General features: G+C 43.3%; 1 protein-coding gene across 1 annotated transcript in view; it reads right to left on the reverse strand.

Annotated features, from left to right (window-relative positions):
- Positions 1 to 1,091: 1,091 nt before the first annotated feature.
- The window catches only part of Clybl (citramalyl-CoA lyase), a 231,589-nt gene continuing 210,352 nt past the window's right edge, over positions 1,092 to 22,328 (reverse strand). The window contains exons 8-10 of the mRNA XM_047553911.1: positions 19,224 to 19,348; positions 2,199 to 2,318; positions 1,092 to 1,218 (exon numbers count right to left, since the gene is read on the reverse strand). Of these exons, the coding sequence (XP_047409867.1) occupies positions 2,223 to 2,318; positions 19,224 to 19,348 (221 nt within the window). The 3' untranslated portion in view covers positions 1,092 to 1,218; positions 2,199 to 2,222. The remainder of the gene's footprint in view (positions 1,219 to 2,198; positions 2,319 to 19,223; positions 19,349 to 22,328) is intronic.

Here is a 22,328-nt window from a genome sequence, read left to right on the forward strand (position 1 = left end):
CCGCGCCTTCTGCCAGGCAGGTGGGACTCCCTCAGAGGAGGCCATGGCTTCACACACGACCTGACTTGAGGAGGCCCACCTGTGTGGACGTGGAGGCTGCCTGCATGACAGGGTGGAGGCCAGAATTTGTGCCCATGTGTCCAGTGTCCCCTCACACTCAAGAGCTTACCTGGACCAGTGCTTCTTCTGACACCTGTGTGTGTGTATGTGTGTGTGTGTGTGTGTGTGTGTTGAGCGGGGAGAGAGGGAGGAAGGGAGGGAGGGAGACTGACCTCTGAGCAGTTCTCCCACCGGTGTTCTGGGCAGACATTGTGTGTGGACACCCATGGGTCTGTCTTCCCTGTGGCAAGGTAGTCCATGATTCCCGGCTGCAGCTGCTGGGCCTGGGGTGCTCCGGGGAACCTTTGCCCTTCGCCCATTGCTGCCGTCCTGATGTGCAGCTCAGCAGGAATCGGGTCACCTCTGAAGGTGGCCACATGCCATCTTCCTCCTTACTGCCCACTCACGGAGGACGGGTGATGGGCCTTAAGCTGCATGGGGGAGGGGAGATACACTGCCCACGGCAGAGCAGGTGGGCCCCAGGTCAGTGTCCCATCTCAGCTCAAGAGCTGGCTCCTAGGGTCCCCTGTTTGGGGTACTGATGTCTCAAGAATGTTTCCCCAGAGCTATCTCGCCTGGGTTTGGAATAGGGTTCTCCCCGTCCTGCCCTGTGCTGGGCGGCGGGGTCCCATGGCAGTGGCCAGGTTTCCCACTTGGCTTCGCAGTGATGGCGCCTCTGCTTGTAAGGAAACTTCACCTCCACTCACCTCCTGGGCTTCCTGTAGGAATGGGAAGAGGCGGGGAAAAGCAGGCCCGTGGTTGGGGCACACGCTAGGGACCACGGAGAGAATAAGCCACAAGGGCATGGGAGGAGGTGAAAAATGAAACTGAAAAACAACTGTTTTCTATTTACAAATTTAAATAAACAGAACAGCCTTCCCCGCGGTGTTTGTCTAAGAGCGCAGCATTGCTGCTGTGTAGGTCATGAAAAGGTTGGTGTAGAGTTTAAAACTTCCCATTCTGTTAATTTCTTAAAGAACAGTCGTCCAGAGTCTCGACACAAAAGCTCATGATTTAATGAGGAACAGAAACAAAATCTCTGATTGTTGGTGTTTCAAACTTCATTGGCGTCCTCTGGCACGCACAAGTTGATCCTCCGCAGCTTCAATACCCTTTAGCCTTCAATATAAGAGTACGTGCTGAATAGGGAACAATGGCTGGTTGTTATGTTTATTTACCCTTACTACAAGCTGGGTTAACCTCTTCAAAACAGCTTTACTAAGCCCGTTAACCACACCACCCATATGACCTGCAGCAGCATCTCTAATGTGATGCAAATCTCGCAGGGGGCCATAGGCACCAGCCCCGTGGCTTTGTGTCTTCCGAGAGGCTACAAGTTTATGGCTGAGGGAGTCCTGTCCCGGCCATACATTTACAGAGGGGAAATGGCCTCAATGGCGAACAGTTAAACTGGAGAATAAAGGGGAAAATGGATGGTCTTGTGTTTCTGCACATTTATTTTTTAATTGCCGGCAACTGTTGACCCAAAGCATTCAACACCCAGGATGCGAGCCTTCGTATTCACCAGCTAGCCGGTCCAGGGTATGGAGGTTGCCTTGGGGGATGGAGGTTACAGCAGTTTTGAAAGTATTTTTAGAAGGTATCTTACAAGCCAAAATAACATTTAATAACGTTTTATCAGATTGCCAGTAAAATAGACAGGAACTCTTAATTTCGTTCTTATTTTTTAAAAGCCTGATCTTTACTAAAATCATCTGTGATGCCGCTGTACAAATGAATAACATGGGAAATATTTCCTAAATGACAAGGGCGTAGGGCATATGTGTATTTGGGAAAGATCTGTTTCATGAAAGACCTAATTTCCTCTCACTGCCCATCCTTCCCTGTGATTTTATCTCCCTATGAAATCATAAACCCATATTTGTAATACATTAATAAACAACAATACAATCATAAATTTGGACCCCAAAGGAAGAAAGTCCATTTTTAGAGGCATAGCTAGCTAGTAAGACAACAACGAAAAAATCGTGATTAATGTGAACTGTAAATGAAGTAAGGTCCCAACCTGGCATGCTTCACGAGGTGCCCTGAGTACTACGGTGTGTCTTTAAGAAACCCACTGTATATGTTCAGCCCACCTGATGAGAGCTGCATTGAACAGATCATTTTTCCTTGATGGATGTGGCAAGCGTAACAATGTTCTGGGCCTGCTTCAGTAATGGCATGTCGATCATACTCCCTTGGAAAGTAAAGGCTCCCTGGAAAACAGAGAATACAAACTTCCTAAAAGAATGCTCGGAAATTATAGGCTTCCTTTCTGCGCACACTTGTACGAGAACATTTTAGATTCCACCTGAATTACACTGACTTTCCTGCCCAACTTTTGAGAAAGCCAAAGTAAATTGCAGGGGAAAGATTTCTTTTTTCCTTCTGAAGAGGAGGAAAAAAAACCTGCAGCATTTTAATGGAGAGGAAAAACACACCAAACACAAAGCATGGGAAACCGCTCATTTAACTCTTGAAATCAAGCAGGAAACAACTGTGGAAGGAAAATTTAAATACTTCCTTATATTGTTTTTGAAACATTGCATAGGACTTTAAAAGCTCTATTGATTAGTGTTTATGTTCTATTGATTACTGTTTTTAAAAAATGGTACGACTGAGGGGTGTGACTATATGGTGATGAGAAAATGCAAGGTAGGAATGTCCTGGGCACCAAGAGATGAGTCTGCTGGGACACACCTGCAGAAGAGTAGGATGACAGAGACATGAGTCTGTGACAAAGAGATCACAGGGCTGCTGGATGTTGGGACTGGGGGCATCTCTGAGATTCCGTGGTACATCCTCATTTTGCAGGTTTTATATTGTTTAAGCCCTCTACAAATCCTACCTCAGTGTTTCATGAAACCTAGGCCCTGTTCTGGGTTGGGACACCGAGGCCCGCAGTCATCAAGGGATCTTCCAAGGTTATGTGATTAGGAAAGTCAGAGCTGTGCATAGTGCCTGGGTCTCAGAGTTCCAAACCCTCTCAAAAAAAAAAAAAAAAAAAAAAAAGAAAAAAAGAAAAAAAGAAAAATGAAACGGACGGAGGTCTTGCACCCAGAACCCAGAGAGAAGGTCTGGCGTTCACATTCTGTTTAGCACTGCTTCCTGCGCCACAGTGGCGGCCCTTCATCTGAGCTCCGCCTCCTACCCCACGCAAGGATGCCGGTGTGAGTGGAGCAGGCGATCTTTGGAGCCTGGACATGAACTGCAGCACTCCCAATCCTTGCTGTGGACGGTCCCTCTGGAGATAGTGCAGCCCACTTCTGGGTTTTGCAAGTACAAGTGCCACCTCTCCATAGCCAATGCTGTCCTTAGGGCTCTGGCATGGTGTGCTGGGGTCCCACCATGTGGCTGTGAGGTGGTCACTCAGGGCTCCACATACATAGGATGGAGGTAAAAACCAAAGAAATGGGCAGGGAATCCTTGGCAGTGATTTCAGAACTTATCACTCAACCCAGAGATTTAAAAACCTACTCGCGTTAGAATTTCTGCCAGTGGTGGCTAACCTTCTCATCCTTAGAATAATGAGCCAGAGTCCTCTGAACACCGGTGTGGCCTAAAATCCTGGAAGTCACTTTGCAACCCTCTGGCTTTTACTATTTATACCCCCAGGTTGGCCGCTGCGTCATTCCATTCGGCCTAGAGCTAATTTGGGTCATCTCTCGGACCATGATGAATTTATGCATTTGGTCTGAGGAGTTCTGTGGGTTACATTCCATGGAAACCAGGGCGTGGGTGACATGCTGTTTTACAAGGCAATCCTCTACTTTTCTTATTGGAGTAAATGAGGGAGACCAAAGGCCCCTTCGTTATCCGCCCACCAAGTAGATTATGGCCCTATAAAGCGGCACATCTTTCCTGCTAAGGCTTAAATAATAGGCTGGAGAGACAAAATTAGCATAGATGCACATGAAATCCAAAACGATGCGCAGAGAATCAAAACGACGCCTTTGGGTTTACGCCACATTGCCTGAGACTGCTTTGCGTTCCACATGCACGTCAAAGATGGAAAATACTTCCTGTAGCTTTTCTAGACAGGGAGATCATTTCTTTCTTCTGTGGCGGCAGATTTTGCTTGATTTCCTTTACTAAAAGATGGAAAACAAAATTAAGCATTTTTCTTCTATGTTGCCTTCATCTTTGCAAATTGGGAAATTTAATGTTGAGAATTAGACCACCTAGTACGAATAGACTTGTGCCTTCACATGTCAACCTATCATCTGTTTTTTTTAAATATATGGATCTACATGGTAAATGTAAATGGTCTTTTGGCCAGAGTTTGGGAAAAATGCAGTTTTTCAAAAAGCTACTTGGATTTTTCAGAGAGGGGTTGAAATATTCCTTAATGAAGAATTTAGAGAAGTTTCAGTTTCACAACGTGTTAAAATGCAGATTCCGGGGCCCACTCCCATCCACGCCTGAGAACCTGTATTTCCGCTGGCCTGGCCTTGATGTGCAGGAAGTGGGTCCACCTCAGCCTGCTGGGTGCCTTTCTCTCATGTGGCATCTTGGAGATTCTCCAAGGATGATGGAGTGGCCTCCATGTCAGGCCTGGGTGAGCTGCCTGGCGGTAAGGTAGGAAGACTCCGCGCCTGCCCTCAAGGGGTGTGCGGGAGCCCACAGGAGAGCCACAGAACGCAAGGAAAACGGGAGGAAAAGCCCGCGCGGTGAGCGGGGGCGGGGCTTGCTTGGCCCCTCCTCCAGCAGCACCATCGCGGCCAGGAGGGGCGCTGCTGCAGAAGTGAGGGTGTGCGCACAGCGCTGGACCACACGGTCCCCCGGGGGTGGCTGTGGAGCTCTGTCCACTGGGATCCCAGCTGCGGATCTCCACATCTTTTGCATTTCTAGTATTTAGTACTTTTTTTTTTTTTAACTCTATAGTACTAAGAGTCATTTGCTAAAAGTCACAAACGGATCTAATTCTTTTTTAATTCTGTGGCTGTAGGGATAGAAGCCAGGGCCTTATGCTTTCTGGGCACCCCTGCCTCGATGGATCTAATCTCCACTCACTTCGTTTTCAGACACCTTCTTTGGGCATTTGGGGTGCTCTCTCTGGCACATTCCAAGGATGATGTTGCTGTGACTCCCCAGAGGGGGATCTCTGTGCGTTCATAACACTCGAGCATGGCTGCTAGATGCTCTCCTCCCCGGGACACCCTTTTCTTAGGTGGTGTCAGTCCTTTGTGCAATGAATTCTGTTCCTCGTGACAGTTCCCAGTGAATTCCTAACACCCCCAGTGGCTTTGTTCATCACCAGATCTCCCTTTGGGATCCTGGTTGTGTAGTCACTAGCTGAAGTCTCCCAGCCAGGCCTGACCTGCTGGGACATGGCCCTTCTTTGCCAGCAGCCGGTGGCTACTCAATCCTCCTCAAGGAGGCAGAGGAGAGCGGTCCTTAGGGATGCTCACAGCATCCTCTCACTCTTCCTTCTTTCCTGTGTCTCAACCTGTCACACCTGTGGAGTCCTTGGACAAGCCCTCATGTGGCCTTGGTGCCACCACTATTGGACTGTGATTTTGGGGGTGCACTGGGGATCAAACCCAGGAGTGCTCTATCACTGAGCTATATCCTCAGTCACTTATTTTTATTTTGAGACAGGGTCTCATTAAATTGCTGAGGCTGGTCTTGAACTTGTGAGCCTCCTGCGTCACTGGGATTACAGGTGTGTGCCACCACACTGCGCATGATTTTCATTTTAAGGACGGGTTTGGTTGCCCGGCTCCCAAAGCTCAGTGGGAAGGCTGCTGACTCCTGGACTGGCTGACAGAGGCCTCATGGGTAGAGAGCTGAGATGTTTCCTGGTGGGGTGTGTGTGTGTGTGTTGCACTTCCCATGGGAACCGGGTTGTTAGCTTTCTAAAGCAGATCAGATGGGATCATCCATTTGCTTAAGCCCTGTCTCAGCTCCTTTTGGATTTCTGGAATCATGAGCAATCTTGTTAGCAAGGAACCTCAGTCCAGGCCAGGTCGTGCCCCTTTCTCCGCCTTGGATCCTGCAGGTCTTTTAGTGCCCTGCCCTGCCCTGCCCCCACCCGCACATCTCTCGGTGAGCTGTGCTCTGCTCTGAAGGCCCTTCCCTGTGCCTGGCAGACTCCTTCTTCTTCAAGACATCAGCGGATGCCGCCTCTGGGAAGATGCTCAGCTCCCTGATAGAGGCCGCCCCTCCTTCCTTTCCTCTCAGTCTCTGGTGCACACCCCCTTCTGTAATTACTCACTCTTCTTGCTGTCTGTCACTCTGCTGGAGACCCTCAGGGACCAGGCCAGACACGGACAGCACCCAGGACATGCCAGGTGCATGGGAGACGCCCCATAAAGCCGAACGGACAAAGATGAACGAAGCGAGGGAAGAGGAAGCCAGGGGAGCCACTTGAACTTGATGGAACACGGAGGCTCAGGTTCCATGGGTGGTGATTTGGGTCATTTTCCTAGCTTTGGACCTCAGGAAGGGACTGTGGTTGTCTGATCAAAGCTGTGCTGCAGGGGGCTGGGGAGATAGCTCAGTCGGTAGAGTGCTTGCTTTGTAAGCACAAGGCCCTGGGTTCGATCCCCAGCACCCCCCCCCAAAAAAAAAAAAAGCTGTGCTGCAGGAGGACTGCAGGTCCCCACAGCACCTGACACATGCAGTGGGGTTCTAGCCCAGTTGACCCCGGGGACCTGGGGCTCTGCCACCCACCTGGTCAAGTCCTGCAGGACCCAGGACCCAATCTGTGATCTGCAGCCCATGTGCCACCCCCACATATTTGCAGCCTGGCATGGCTGAGCGTGCAGCTGCTATGGCAGGAAACCGGGCAGCTGGGTCCTGCCCTCATGGGGCCTCCAGCCCAACAGGGGAAAGACAGTGAGCGAACATTTCTAAAAATGACTGTGCACTTATGAATGCTCCAAAAGGAAGGCACGGAGGAGCCAGAGCATTTGTGGGGGGCCCTAACCTGCAAATGGCACTTCCTCTAGGAAGCCATGTTTAAGCTGAGATGCCAAGGGGGAGCAGCAGCTGCCCAGGAGGAAAGGGGCAGAGAAGGAAGGAAAAGATTGGGGCATGTGATGGCTACAGGTGGAGCTTGGCTCCTTTGTGGGGCCCACAGGGGAGTGAAAGGAGAGTGACCGAGAAGATGGAATCACCTCTGGTCCCCATGAGCCATTTAATTCCTTTCTTATTACTCTCTCCTTTATCTACTAGTGTCTTTCTGTGCCCTTGATCTCTCCTGGGTCTAGTGACATTCACTGGTCAGTTGGTTACCACTCCCTGAACCTCCGATAGGACACAGTGACTGACCTCAAAAACTGTAATGTTGGGTTGGGGTCAGACTTAGCAGTTTCAGTGAGAGAGGAGTATATCACGGCCGTGGTGCTTAAGGGCTAAGGAGCCACAGAGAGAAGGAGCCACCCAAATGGGGGCAGTTTGGCCAGGGAAGGGCTTTGAGGAAGAGGTACTTGAACCTCCAAGGTTAAGAAGGCCAGGGATGGGCTGGGGTGCAGCTCAGGAAGAGAGCACCTCCTTAGCACAGTGAGGCGCTGGGTTCAGTCCCTGGCACTGCAAAAAAGAGAAAAAGTCAGGGGCACCCAGTGAAGGTCTAGAGAGGGGCCTGGAATCCTGGAGCTGCGCAGAGAGAAGCAGTGTGGGGGTGGCCTTCTCTCTTCTTCAGGAGCCTGTGTCTCTGGTCACTAATGACTCCCTGGACAAGATAAATGAAGAAAGCACAGGAGGAGATGCTGGGTTTGTCTGTGGCTCTAGGGCCTGAGGAAAGGGAACCGAATGCAGCCTACATTTAAAGGATATGGAAGAGACAACACTGCACAATTTTGGTTCTGCTACTCATTGAGGTTTGATCCTTTATGACCAAGCAACAGACTCGGTCTCTTGGATGCAGCTGCACCAGAACACAGAGGAATGTGCCGGGGACCCAAGGCTGGCACTTTCCTGGACCTGAGGGGAGGACGTGGAGGGACTTTTTCTTTCCTTTATTCTGGACATTTTCCCTCTGTCCACAGGTGAGCTGGGAACGCTAAGAGCAGTCCTGGTCACCCAGCCCTGCTGCCAAGTAGGACTGTCATGGATGGGTTGCCTGGCTTGGCCCTGCCTGACCAGCACCTGCTTTCTGGGCAACAGAGGAGACAGGCAGGTGGGGAAAAGATGGAGTTCTCCCTTGAGGAGGAAATGTGGAGATCCCCTTAGCATCTGGAGCCTATCCTGAGGGCAACGACAGCCCTCAGGAACGCCTGTGACATTAGTTTCCAGTAAAAACTGGGAGGGTAACGTTCTTAGGAAGACCCATTACTAAAAAAAGAAAAAAAGAAGCCCCCCCCCCCCGCCCCCACCAGTAGATGGAACCAGGGCCTCTCACATGCTCAGTGCTCCACCACTGAGCTGCACCCCCAGCCCCAAGAGGTTTCACCTGATAGACTTCACACAACACGAAATATTTTCAAAGACACTTTCTCCCTTGTGGTAGGGAAGCCATGATTATTTCAGTTTTACAGATACCAAAACTTGGGACCAGTATCAGTTAACCTTTTTAAGGAACTGACTAGAAGAAGCTAATGCTGTTACCCCAGATCTCAGTATATGCCCAAGGTATGGCTGAAAATGGTAGTACCTCAGAAAAAACATTAAATTACAGAAAAAATCTAAATATTAAAAGATTTAACATATATCTATTTTATGTACTATATATTTTCATTTTTATTTGATGCAATTTGTAAAAAAAAAATAACTAGCATACCTATACTGTTATTTAAGAGCTATTACTAGGATGATGCTGAAAAAAATATATTTATATATATATATATATATATATATATATATATATATATAAAAGTAATGGGCAGGAAAGAAAATGAGAAAATACAATTTTAACAATAGAATTAAGGGAAAACTGAAATATAACAGATTTCACTTATACTTTCCAGTTAAAAACCTCTTACTGTAATTATTATGATATCAGAAATACCAAAATTCGGCAATACAATATGTGGGTGATATTTGAAGTCTTGAAAAGAACTTAAACCGTTTGCTAAAAGTATTAAAAGAGGGGGCGTTTAACCCTTGTATTTGCTTCCAAATAGCAGTAACCCTTTGTTTTACGGGTACACGTCTTTAAAACTGTCATCAAAATAGTAAGAAAATATTATGAAAGACTTGGGAAACAGAAAACATGTTTTTCCTTTTTTTAACACTTCAAATTGCAGTGATAATTTGATAGATATTTTAATAATATTTCGAATTAAAATTCAGCAGCCATTTACTCCTATTGCCAGATAATTTACAGATGCTAATGTATCTCTACGTGAAATTTCTAAAAGTTCAGCTGAAGTCATTCAGCATGGACGACAATTCAAATTGTGCTAATCTGTCTTTAGCACTATCGCTGGAATTCAGACAGACGGCATCCCCCGGCCTTTGATGGGGAGGCCCTTGAAATGACTGTAAGAATGTAACAGGTGGAATATCTGAAGGGGGCTGGCTTTGCACCTGCAGGGGCACTGGTTGGAAGGGTCTGGCAGGAACACTATCCTGAGTGCCCCGAGAAGGCCCTTCAGCCCTGCCACAGAGCCAGGGCTCAGAGAGGGTGTGGGGAGTGGGGATCCTGCACCCTGGGCAGCAGGACTTATTTTCCAAATTAAAGCCTGGAGAAGGCCCTCTGGACCCCCTCCCACCCCATTCTTTCCCCAGACTCTCCCCTGTAGCTCTCTGGCTTTCAAAACCCAGAGCACAGCCATTAATGGGAACAGAGCAGAGGCCTTCCTATGGCCCTACGCAACTCTGCCTGCCAGGTCAGCGCGGGCCCGACGAGACACTAGGGACTTCTACCCCATCCAGCCCCGCTGTGACTTTCTGCTAAACTAAAACAGGACCCTCTCCAAGGTGTGCCGCTGGAATGAAATGTTCAGAAAGATACACGGGGAGGAAGGGTCTTGCTTTACTGGTTCTTTCTTTGAGGTCACTTGATACAGAAGGTTAGGAATGTGGGCTTTGGACTCAGCCACACCTGAACTTGAATCAGTAGCGTCTAGTCTGCTGTGTGCCCCACAGCAAGTGAATTACCTCGCCAGCCTCAGTTTCTTCATCTGTGAAATAGGGATGATGATACTTCCTTGTCAGGTTGTTGTGAGGATTAAAGACAATAATGCGTGTGATGGCTCGTCACCGAACAGGCTCTCAGCAAATGGGACCTGTAAATGGGACACCAGCACCACTGCTGCCACCACAGCTGGGGCAGGTCACCGTGACTGCTGCCACAACCATTCCCAGTACTCAGACCCCCACTCTGATTACTATCACCACTACCCGGACCACTGTCGCTCCTGGCTCGCTACCGTCACGGTCAGCCGGGGGCCATTCCCTCCATCTGTCTGAGACCAGTCAGGGAGAAGCAGGATGTACGAATTATAACAGGGTTTTATGATTTCCGAGCAGCTTCAGAGCTTGGAGAGCTGAGGACCCAGTGTTGCTGGAAACCGGAGGAAGAGCTGAGGCGCTTCCTGCAGCTCCTGGATCCTCTCAGCAGTTACAGTCACGTCCTGGAGACCGAGGCTCAGGCTCGGGAGTGCTATGTCTTTCTTAGAGCATCAGCCACAAAAAAGCAGACTGAAAAGAACTGAGAAACTCAGATGGTCGACAAGAGAAGTCACTCATCAGATGTCCACCATCGGACACCAGGAGCCGGTGTGCGCTCGAGAAGGCCCTAAAACAGCACAGGGCTCCTCAGCAGAGGACAGTTAGGAAAAGGAAGAGACGTCACAAAGAGGACTGGCCAGACATGCTTGTTTAGAAAAGGAGGAAATTCCACAGAATGTGGAAGTGGGGTGGATGTGAGATGTTCGCCGCCCAGACATTTTGCTCTTTAAAAAGGAAGCATGAGATTATTTACTCTAGTCCTGGATAGAAACTAGAAAAATTCATGTGTTGTATTGGGTAAGATTAATTTAGAACTTACCAAGAGTTTTAGGAAGTCAGAGGAGAAAGAAGTAGAAGGTCTGGAAAATGGATTTGCTAGGGACAAGACAGGACAGGTGCGGCAACTGAATGGGAGGAGAGCTGAGCTGAATGTCTGGGTCAGTTGCCTTAATATGTGACCAGCACCAATCATCAATAGATGGAGGGTCTCAGTGGACCAGAGCCATCCTTAGTTTACAAACTAATAGAGGACACTAAGGGTACCTTCTGTTTTAAAAACTCACAGCCTTTGAAATATAATTAAGAAGATTGACCTTAAAAAGTATTCAGGCAGAACGATCAGACAGGAATAGATGTCTTTATATTAAATGCCTTTTGATAAGGACAGCTGAAAAAACCAAGCCAAGTGTGCCACATGTAAAGCGAAAACAACTAGATTTATAAGAGTCTTGGAATCTAAACAGCTTCCAAATATGCCAGTACATTAGACTTTGTGCTAAATTTTCTCAGGGCTTTTTCCAATGGTTTCACTGAAGTATGATTTGCATATCATAAAATTCACCCCTTGTAAAGTATATAATTCATTGTTCTTTTTTTGTTTGTTTGTTTTAGTAATTACAGAGTTCTGCAACTACTACCTCCATCTCAGATTCTGTGTGTGCATGCAATGCTGGGGACTAGACCCAGGGTCTCGTGCATGCCAGGCAAGCTCTCCACCACTGAGTTACATCGCCAGCCGTCAGATTTCTTTTTGAAACTAGGAATCTTGTTTAATGCTTTTCTTTTTTTCAGTGGTAGTAAGGTAAATGTGCAATAGGCCAAATATTCAAATTTTAAAATTTAATTCAAAATATTTATGTCAAATTTAAGTTGCTGTTTCCTATGAGAAAGACAATGAATGCCGTTCTACCGCAGTGTGCAGCAAAGACCAATAATGCTAACCTTCTAGGCTTTTTCTTTCTTTGGAAAGTCAATATAAGTAAGTGAACATGAGCCAAAAGATACTTTAAAAGATTTACTAAAATACTGATGCATTTTTAAAAGTACAACAGATGAACAATAACTGATGAAGTAATTGATGAAAAATATTCTTCTATTTCTCTAGGAGGCAGCAAAAGGACAGTATCATATATACTGTTTAAAATGCCTGCAAAGATTCTTTTTTTTTTTTTTTTTTTTTTTAGCATCCAGGAGTCTGGGAAGCAGTGAGCTCACTAGTATTTATTAAGCATGTTTGTGTACTTCTGCCTCAGATGCTGCAGGAAGGTCTTTGATAAAGTAGAAGTCCACTTGCTAGGCTAGTGTGAGGAATTGCCTCACTCTTTTTCCATTGAGGGCCACTAACTTCAAGTGAAAGGAGATAGAAAATTCTAGAAATGCTTAATTTATATTTTTAATCAAATAAAATTCTATGTACCTGTTTTTAATATGAAAATAATGACAAAATTCTTTAATAATTATAACAAAAATTTAGATGAATGCTCTAAGTTTCTATTATATAATCAGTTAAAGAGAAGGCAAGAGATGGTGGTGGGTGTGGAGATGGTGTGGTGAGAAAGAAAGGGTTCTAAAGAAAAAGAAGAAACAGAGTTCGGGGAAAGAGAATAGGGGAGGAAGAGGGAAGACGTACTCAGAAACAGGGCTACAAGCTGGCACGGTGGTGCCCGTCTGTAATCCCAGGGACCTGGGAGGCTAAGGCAGAAGGATGGCAAGTTCAAGGCCAGCCTCAGCAACTTAGGGAGGCCCTAAGCAACTGTCTGGATTTAAAAAATAAAAAGGGCTGGGGATGTGGCTCAGTCGTAGAGTCCCCCTGGGTTCCATCCCCAGTACCATGCAAAAAACCCAAACCAAAAAACCAACCAACCAGCCAACCAAACAGAAAACCAAATCTCCAGGACAGCCTAAAAGGGAGGAGCACGGTTAAGAGGAAAAGAGAGCGAGATGGGGAGGAGTGAGACCATCCTCTCCTGCACGTGCCCCACAGACACTGAAAGCCAGGTGTTTGTGCGGCTGCAGGTAGGACTCTGGGTGCGTGTCCCCCAGCGAGATGAAGCTGAGCTCTGGGTGGCAAGCGGCCTCATGGGCCCGAGGTTTTCCAGTCTTACTCTGGCCCTGCTTCTGGAGGTCGAACCAACGGCCATGAATAGCACGGAACGGGGTGACCGGGAACAGGGCCTGGGCCGGCTGGGCCCACACCGCAGAGGGAGCGCCGCGGCCGGCACTGGGTACTCTGCGCCTTCGCCCCGCATCAGCTGCTCCTGCGCCAACACGCACAGAAGCCGAGCTGCCCACGCGCGCCCGCTGTGATGGGATACTTTTAAGCCTCAGTCTAGTTTGAGTCGTTAGCACAGGTATTCACTGTGACCAACTGAAGCCACATTATGCTGATTATGTTCATATCCTTATTTACAAATTGAATCATTGAATTCTCACCCTGAATTCTTATCACAGTTTTGTCACCCAGTCATGAGTGATGCTGGGCAACTTCTGAACCCTTATTGTGTTCCAGTCATAAATTGAAGGGCCCTGGCTAGGGGATTTCTGAGATTTTATACAGCTAAAAGAATGAATGACTTTGTTTGTTTGTTTGTTTTGGTATCAGGATGGTTCCCAGGGGTGCTTCACCACTAAGCCACATCCCTAACCCTTTTTGTTGTCTATGAAGGTAGGGTCTCACTGAGTTGCTTAGGGTCTCACTAACTTGGAGAGGCTGGCTTTGAATCTGTGATCCTCCTGCCTCAGCCTCTCAAGCTGCTAGGATTACCGGCATGCACCACCCCGCCTGGCTAGAATGACATTTTTTTAAAAAATCCAAATTGAGGGGTAAAATTCCTAAAAAAGGTAAACAGAAAAAATATCTTGATTAAAATAGCCTAAAGAATGTGTTATGAATTAAGGGTGAAACAAACAATTTTAAAAGTTATCAGATTCAACCTGCATAAAAAAATCTCTTCTCCTCTAACACAAAGCCTGCCATTTGCCACTAAAACCAGTGTGAGGTAGGCTGTGATAGGCACCAGAACTCCACTGCCTCACTTGAAATGTTTAAACATTTCCGAGTTGTGTGAATGGAACCAATCATAAAGTCATCGCTGGCAGACTCGGCCTTTCTAAGATCTGGACTTTTCAAAGTCAAAATTATGGCATATCGTTCTGAAAACATTAAATGAACTTGGACATAAAAGGAAACAAGCAATTACTAAGAATCACAAAAGTAGATTTCTGTCCCTTCATCTTTCATTTTCACCAGAAATCACTCGGTTCTGATTTGAGTGTCCCTGCTCACAAATAAAGGGGGACAGGCTGTGGGTGGTGGGGGCAGTGGGCACGGGAGGGCACATGGCCGTCTATTAGTGGAATCGGCCCTTTCAGTTGACAAAGACAACAACCAAATCTTTAGATGGTTTATTTGATCTGAGTGAAAGAGTGGCGGTGGGAATTCTGGCACTTGAATAAGCGGAAACAATATTTTTGGCTAGAGAGACTTCTCCTGAGTTCTCTCAGGGAGCTTGGAGAAGGCCATCTGGACCGAGCAGTATTTCTTTTGTAAAGCTTCGCGTTTGGAAACATAAATGAAAGGTGTGCGAGCTGTAATCGAATACCTATGAAAAGAATTGGCTTTCCATACAGGGAGGGGGGATTTATTACTGTTTGTAATTTTCTAGATGAAAAAGCTTACATGAGAAAAAGACTCTTCTGTTTTCTTTCTTTATTAAGAGATGAGTTCCTAATTTATATCCCAGCATAGGATGAGCTTATCAATGTTAACTCACTCATTTGCACTCTGTTCTCTCATGACTGAAGTTAGAATGCTTCAGTTATGTGATATTTACAGTCGTTACATCAGGTAGTGACCTTGTTTTTGACCTTTGTAATTGTTCATTGAACCTAGATTTTTAAAGATGAACACTCCCCCTTCTCTGGTCTTTAGAGGGTTTGTGAAACTATAATGAATGAAAGATGTTGAACGTTAAGCAAAAGCCTTCCAAACCCAAATAAAGCACTTACAGCAACGACAGGAATAAAACGCAGCTTGAAAAACTGAAAATAAAGCAAAGCCACGTTTGTAGCCAGATATAGTCCAAGAATGAAGAGTCTAGCAAAGTAACCTTTAAAAATCTCCCTCCCTCTCTCTCTCTCTCCATATATATATATATATATATATATATACACATATATATATATATATGCATATATGCACACACTTTTTTTTGGCTATTCATTCACATTTTTCTCTTAGAGTCTCCATTTTGGAAAGAAATGGTGAATTCTTATATTAGGATTTCTTGTAACTGGTGATCATTTTTCAAAAGCAACTGATGGTTTCCTTTATCATTTTTGCCTAATAAGTGAGGAATAAGGAAAGAAAAAAAATCTTTATAAGTAAAAAAAAAGAAAGTATTAAACATACTCTAATTTATAGAATTGTCTTAATAATTATGTATTTTTCTATAGAAATTCTAGTTTCTATTAATATCAATATTAACTAATGATTTGTCTGAGCAGTTTTCGTTTTCATTATCCAATTTTCATACTATATAAAATTCTTAGTCGATAAAGAGGAACTGCTAAAATTATGTTTAGTAAGTCAATACTAAATTCAGTTCTGAGGGAGAATTTTCAAATATTATTATTTTTTAAAAATATTTTTTAGATGTTTATTTTATTTATTTATTTATATGTGGTGCTGAGAATTGAACCCAGTGCCTCGAACATGCTGGGCAAGTGCTCTACCACTGAGCCACAATCCTAGACCCTTCAAATATTATTGAAATCACCATTATTATAAAAAATAACACAAAAACTGAAATTGACTTTTTAAGAAAATCCTTTATAAATTTAAAGCAAATAACCTAGATGATTTATCCTGGCTAAATTATTTTACCAAACAGTTTGAAACTAAAATAATTATGACATGTAGATTTTATCTCAAAATACATTTTTTTCTGGAAAGAGAAGAATTAGTTTGATTAATATTATGGAGGAATAGCTTACAACTGATGTCAGTTAAATTAAAAATCTTAATTTGTGGGAATTAAAATGGGAGCTAGACTATGTAGAATATTCAAACTTATTTTGAACAATTTTATTAAGAGAAGATAACCCGGAGTCCTTAGCATCAGGTTGTAACCCCCTTTCTTACTCATGGGGAGCTGTGCCAAGCAAGACTCTTTAACCCCAAAATATCTGTGAGTTTCCTGAAACAACACAGCTCCAAGTATTAGCACCTGACAGACAGTACTAGATTAAATGATCTGATTATTAATTTTCAAATGTAAAGGGTTTCTCAAATTGCACTGAACTTCTAATTAAGATAAAATAAAATTCTATGATAAAGACTTATTTGCTTACCACCTAAGTATTCCTGTGAATTTTGTCATTTAGAAAGCACAGGGGAAAAAATAGGACTTTTATTTTTGATAAATAATAACGATAATGATTATTATCCTTACTACAGAAAATGCCAAGTGACCCAGCATTAGCTGCGAGCTTCAGCTATGCCTTGGGTATTTAGGCAGAAAAATAATTTAAGATGGGAGCAGGAAGAAATGGGCTAAAGTGAAAATATATATTTTTGCCATTTGGGTCACTTCTACTTAGAAACATTACTTGAATGATATTTTCATGAGAAGGGAAAAGGTCTCCTAGGAATTTATGAGTATCTCTCTGGGACGCAAGCCATCAGTTTCCCATCTTTGAGCGTCATCTGTGCTTTGGACAAAGTATCTGAGGGTTCATGTTGCAATCAGTGACTCACATTTGAAATAAACAGATTGGATGTGTGTTGGAGGCGATACTCTCTACATTTGAGCAACCTATTTATATGAAATCTTTGCAAACAGAACCCACACTATTTAAACCCCAAGAACCTCTCAAGACCCAGAGTCACCTACCTGCAGTCCCAATTTTTTGGACCAGCCAGTTTACAGGCAAAGTGGAAGAAACATGCTAACTGGATAAAATAGCCATGTGTCCCCACTGGAAGCCCCATTACACCAATCATTGAAACCTTGCTGGACAAAGCACCAGGAGAATTTGCTGTGGGAAACAAGCCTCCGAGAATGGGGCAGGGAAGAAATGACCTAATGGTTACTCCGTCCTCTGATCCAATTTCTATGGTACTGTGTTAAGAAAAGCCGTTCTGGCACACTGTTGTGAAAGTCCTTGCCCCAAGAGGCATTTCCTATTTAAAAAAGAAAACAGCTGAGAACTTATATTTACATCGCCATCCTCAAAAGGCACGGACAACTCTGGGACAATTTCCCCTGGGAACATTTTCAATTTGCAATGGGAAAGAATGATTTTCTTCATTCAAGAACTTTAATGCCAAGACAGGAATGGTTCTGATTTGACCTTTGTTTGCTGGCCAGTGAAATTTAGGGTGGCCTCTCGCACACCCCGGTTGCTTACAAGTCCAAGTGGCCACCTTCAGTGTTATCCAGTATGAAACCTAGTTTGGGTGGTTCATGGAGGTGATGTTAGCACACACTGCCCCTCTGCTCTGACTGCCTCGATGGAGTGCACGCTGCCTCAGTTTACCAGTTCAGTAGGAGGTGTTTATCACTGCAGACCATCAGCTGGCATAAGGTCCGGAGCAGAGGGAGAGTAGTGTGTGTGTGTAGGCAGGTATGTGAGAGAGGAAATGGATGGGGTTGTTTATGTATATGAATGAAAGAGTCAGAGGCTCTTCTCTCTAGGTAAATATCTATGTTTATTTGTGAAGGATCTTGCTTTTGGGCTAAGATACAGAAATGGACATATAATACAATATCAACTTTTAAAATATTTTTCTATGAAATGCATTGTTTTTTCGATGGTTACTGATGATGTGAAACGATAGGATGCTATTTATCATGAAATTGATGTATGTCCAAATTGAATGTATCCAATGCAACATATTCTGCCTTCTGCCTTTAGATTTCTCTTCTTTTTTCTTTTTTTATTTTCGTGGTGCTGAGGGATGCACCCAGGGCCTCACACATGCTAGGCAAGCACTGTATCACTAAGGTACATCCTTAGCCCTGTCTTTGAATATTAAGTTATTAAGTGTGAGTCTGTGCAAAGATGAACGTGTGTGTGTGTGTGTGTGTGTGTGTAAGTGTTAGCACGCGTGCATGGTCAAGGTCGAAGGCAGATGTCCGCTGGGAATGACCCATTTAATATTGTTACCCATTTTTGCAAGTCCTGGGATTTTCAGGTGTTCTTGTTACCAGTGAAAGTGCAAAGGAGACTTCTCACATGTATGTCACAGGTTCCACACTGAAAGCCTATCTTTTCTTCTTTATTTATTTTGCAAGAGCAAATGTTTAACACTTAGAACTTTAATAATTTTTTACTGTTCTTTCTTTCCTAAGTAATTTTTCACTGAAGGCACTAAAACTTTACTCCTTATGGAAGTCAGAAGGATGAGTTTAGAGATTACCTCTAGGATAGGTTTATAAATGCAACTTATTCTCCTATCCTCTTAAAAAGAGGCAAACGGTATTACTGCAAATAACCTTTAAGATAATTAACTGACAATGCTGCAACTAGCATAAAATCTTCCTTCAGGCGACACCTAATTTAAGTGTTACTGGCACAAAGTGGAGACAGATTGTGCATCACCATTGCAATATTTACATAGCAGAAACCCACAGAGCAGGAAACGCGAGACTCAATGATGCACTAAATTAGGAACAACCGTACTCCAGTGTTAATTTGCTTTCTATTCTATCCAAATCTCAGGTCCAGAAATTGGTACAAACACATATACAACCTCCCACTCTTAAATGACTAAACCGGGGGAGATTTTTGTACTTTTTTCCCCCCCCAAATTAAAATAACTTGAAATTTATTTCTTTTCTCCACAAGAACCATTTGGTCAAACTGTGTTTATTTCATTACAACTTGCTCTCGCTTTGATCTAAAATTATTTTCATATGAATGCTGCATTGAAAAAAACTAAACAGATTTCTATTTTCTCTAAGGCTGTCAATATATTTTATGAAAAGAATACAAGGAGAGACCTGAGAGCTAGTTGGTGAGGTATTTGGGGACGGGGAAGGGCAAATCTACCTTTAGCAATCTTCTCACTGATGAGTCCTGTCTCTGGCCCAGCCTGCGCCACCACCCCCAGTACAATGTGTCTTCTTAAAATCATTCAAACAGTATTTTTTTTTTTTTTTAATTCTTCCCCACAGTATTTTCAACACCAGTTTCACTCAAGGCATTAAGAAAACATTTACCTTTCCTAATTGCTGATGTGCTTTAAAGGCAGCGATCAGTTCTTCAGCCCACTGGATTTTTCCTGGGGACGGGGTAAACTGCTCCTGGACCACCGCAATTTGGTTAGGGTGGATCACCTGCTTGCCTACAAGGAGATGAACAACACCAGAAGCGGCTCAACAGACGCACGTTCACATAGAATGTGTCCTCCCCAGAGGCTCCTGAATGCTTCATAGACTGGATGCTAAATAACTAATTTAGAACTTTTCTGAAGGGAAAAAAGAAAAAGAAAACAAAACCTGCAATCAGGCAGGCTTTTTCAGAATCCCACGTAGGAACAAACACAACAATGGAAGTAATTGTGATTCGGATCCTATAGAAATGCCACCTCCCTGCAGATAATCTCTCATTTTTAGTTAGTTACAGGTGGACTGAGGCAGCTCGTGAGTAACTTCTTTGCCTGGGACTTTAAAAGATAACATCTCCAAATTAAAGTGATAATTTTGAATTAAAGTAGAATTAAATTACATGGAAATTCTCTCAAATTTTAGAAGTTATCTTTTGCTTATTTTGTAGGATCATGCCACTTCCATGATTTCTTGTAGAAGTGGTATGTGGGTTTTCATAAAGCTTACAGAGCGGAGATTACAACTATATTAATATCTAATACTGTCTTACATTGACATGTTTAATTTTCTTTCTTTAGTATGAACATGTGTCATTTCTAACCCCTAGTAGAAAATTGGATTTCAATGAAAATAGTGTATCCAGTACAGTAAAATAGGAGGCAGCTTTGAACACTGCAGACTCTAGACTATTCTATTTAAATCTTTTAGATAAAGAAAAATTGCAGAAAATATCTCTATCCAAAAATATATCCAGATTTTTCCCTTTCTGCTTATGGAATGAAGATTGAGTACTTTCCTCTTAAGGCACCTTTCATATCCCAGAAGAAATCCTACCTCTGTAGAAATGCCTTCAAAAATACTTAGGACTCTTTTTGAAGTTTAAGGATTCTAAATAAAAACATCATACAAACATGAGAGTCAAAGGATTCTGTGAAATCGTGTTGTCATTAAAAAAACAGTTTAACAATCAGGGAAGTGTGAAGTCTAATCAGATCATTAATAAAATGCAATCTAATGTTATAATAATGATGAGATTATATTTTATTACATGGTAAAGTTATAGACATAATTTGCCTCTTTAAAAATGAATGTACATTTAATGGCCATTTACTCTGCTAAATCTATTTGTTGGCATAGTAATTTGCTTTGCTTTTGAAATAGTTGTTTTAATATTTTGGTAGTACAAATTATATCCTGGGTATTTTATAAAATGCCGATTCCTATTACTGTCATCATTTGTCGAACAGAAAAAGGAACAATGTAAAAAAAAAATTTTTTTTAGTGTTTCATGAAAAGAGATTTAAGTAGATAGATAAAACAATATCTTTTCTTTATCATGGCATAATTAAAACAGCTTCACTTTGCTATCTCATTCTTATAAAAACATGTAAATAAAGATGCTTTAAATTATTTGAAGAATAATTTCTGAAAATAACATGAATGACAAATGAGAGATCTTTTCAATAGTCGGTGTTGAAATTATATTTAAGTAATCTAATTCCTGTTACAATATTATTAATAAAGGATATCAGTTCTGGTAGTCATTTCCTACTAATTGTTAGCCCTGAATTTCATAATTTATGTACATAATTCACATTGATGTGTAAAAAAACAGACTTCACAGGAACTTCTGAGTTAGGTGCTATGATTTGTGAAGCAAGCATAAATTACTTAAAATATTGTGAAATCGCTGATGGCACTTAAGTACCTGTATTTGGGTAATGAGGATAATTTTAAGAAGTGTGTGAGATTTTAGAAATCCATGTACAGTCACACGAGAGGTTCTCCGTCACACTGTGTATATTCCAACAACTGTCTAACAGGCTTTAATGTGAGAACGAGGCAAATATTTTCTCCAGAAGAGTTGTTATTGGCAAGTTACTGAGAGGGTACAAAATTGGATGACATTAAAATTTATGACCATGAAATCCTTTTTACAGTACCACTTGATATATCTAGCTTTAAATCAATACCTGTCAAGTCTTTTAGGTAACTGTATGATGGTGTCATTTTTGTCTTCTACAAAAGACTATAAAAAAAAAAGAGGAAAACCTATAGTGCTTCCTATTTATAATCTTTCTTCCCAGCATGTAGTACTGGAGTAACTACAGTGACCAAGTCAGTTGGTAAAGCTTTATTCCTAGATTTTTGTTTGGGTGTCTTTTTATTCAAAAAATCCTAAAGTTAGCTGCCATTTATACAGTCAATGTATTGATTGATTTTAAATCTATCGACATGGATCGGGACTCCCACAAAATGACCACCACAGAAAAGAAATTACAGGCCACTATTTAGCATATGACTAACTTTTTAAAAAAAACGATTTCATTAACGTGTATGTTTTGGGTGCGTGTGCCTGTGGAGTATTTCACATGTACATGTATGTAGTTCTTGCTGCCCAGACTCTGTCTTCCTTCTCTGTGTTACAGATAACAACATTTCCACTGGACTTTTAACCTTTCTTCCACCTGCTTCTGATAGGCCTTTCAGAGTTGGGAACCGTCCTTCCTCTTCCCCACTCCCTGCCTTTCCTCTCTTCTTGCACAAGGATCAAGGTATGGCAATTAAATGCCAAACGATTAGTGCAAACAGATCATGAGTAGTCTAAAATACTCAGTAGAAGCATTTATTTTTTAAAAGATACTTCAAATAATCTCATGCCTTTAATGACCTTTTATTAGTATGTAGAAATATAATTGGGACAACAAAGACCTCTCTCTGAAAATTGCAAAATGGCCATGGCGTGTGGCCCCCCGTTTGCTGCCTCAGCCGCTGGACTCGGCAGTGGGCACTGTGCCCTCGGTTCCTCCCCGTTCTCCCGCCTCCGTTTCTCCCTTGCCCTGTGATTTACTCCTCCCCGTGGTGGAGAAACAACGGTGCCAGGTTCATAAGTTCCTCGTGCTGAGTTGGGCACCGTCTAGAAATTTAAACCTGATTTGAAGTGGCCTGTCTTCTGCGACTGAATTGGGGACCAATTTAATTTCGTCCAGCATCCTG

The sequence above is a fragment of the Sciurus carolinensis genome, chromosome 5 (assembly GCF_902686445.1).
Source record: "Sciurus carolinensis chromosome 5, mSciCar1.2, whole genome shotgun sequence".
Lineage (NCBI taxonomy): Eukaryota > Metazoa > Chordata > Mammalia > Rodentia > Sciuridae > Sciurus > Sciurus carolinensis.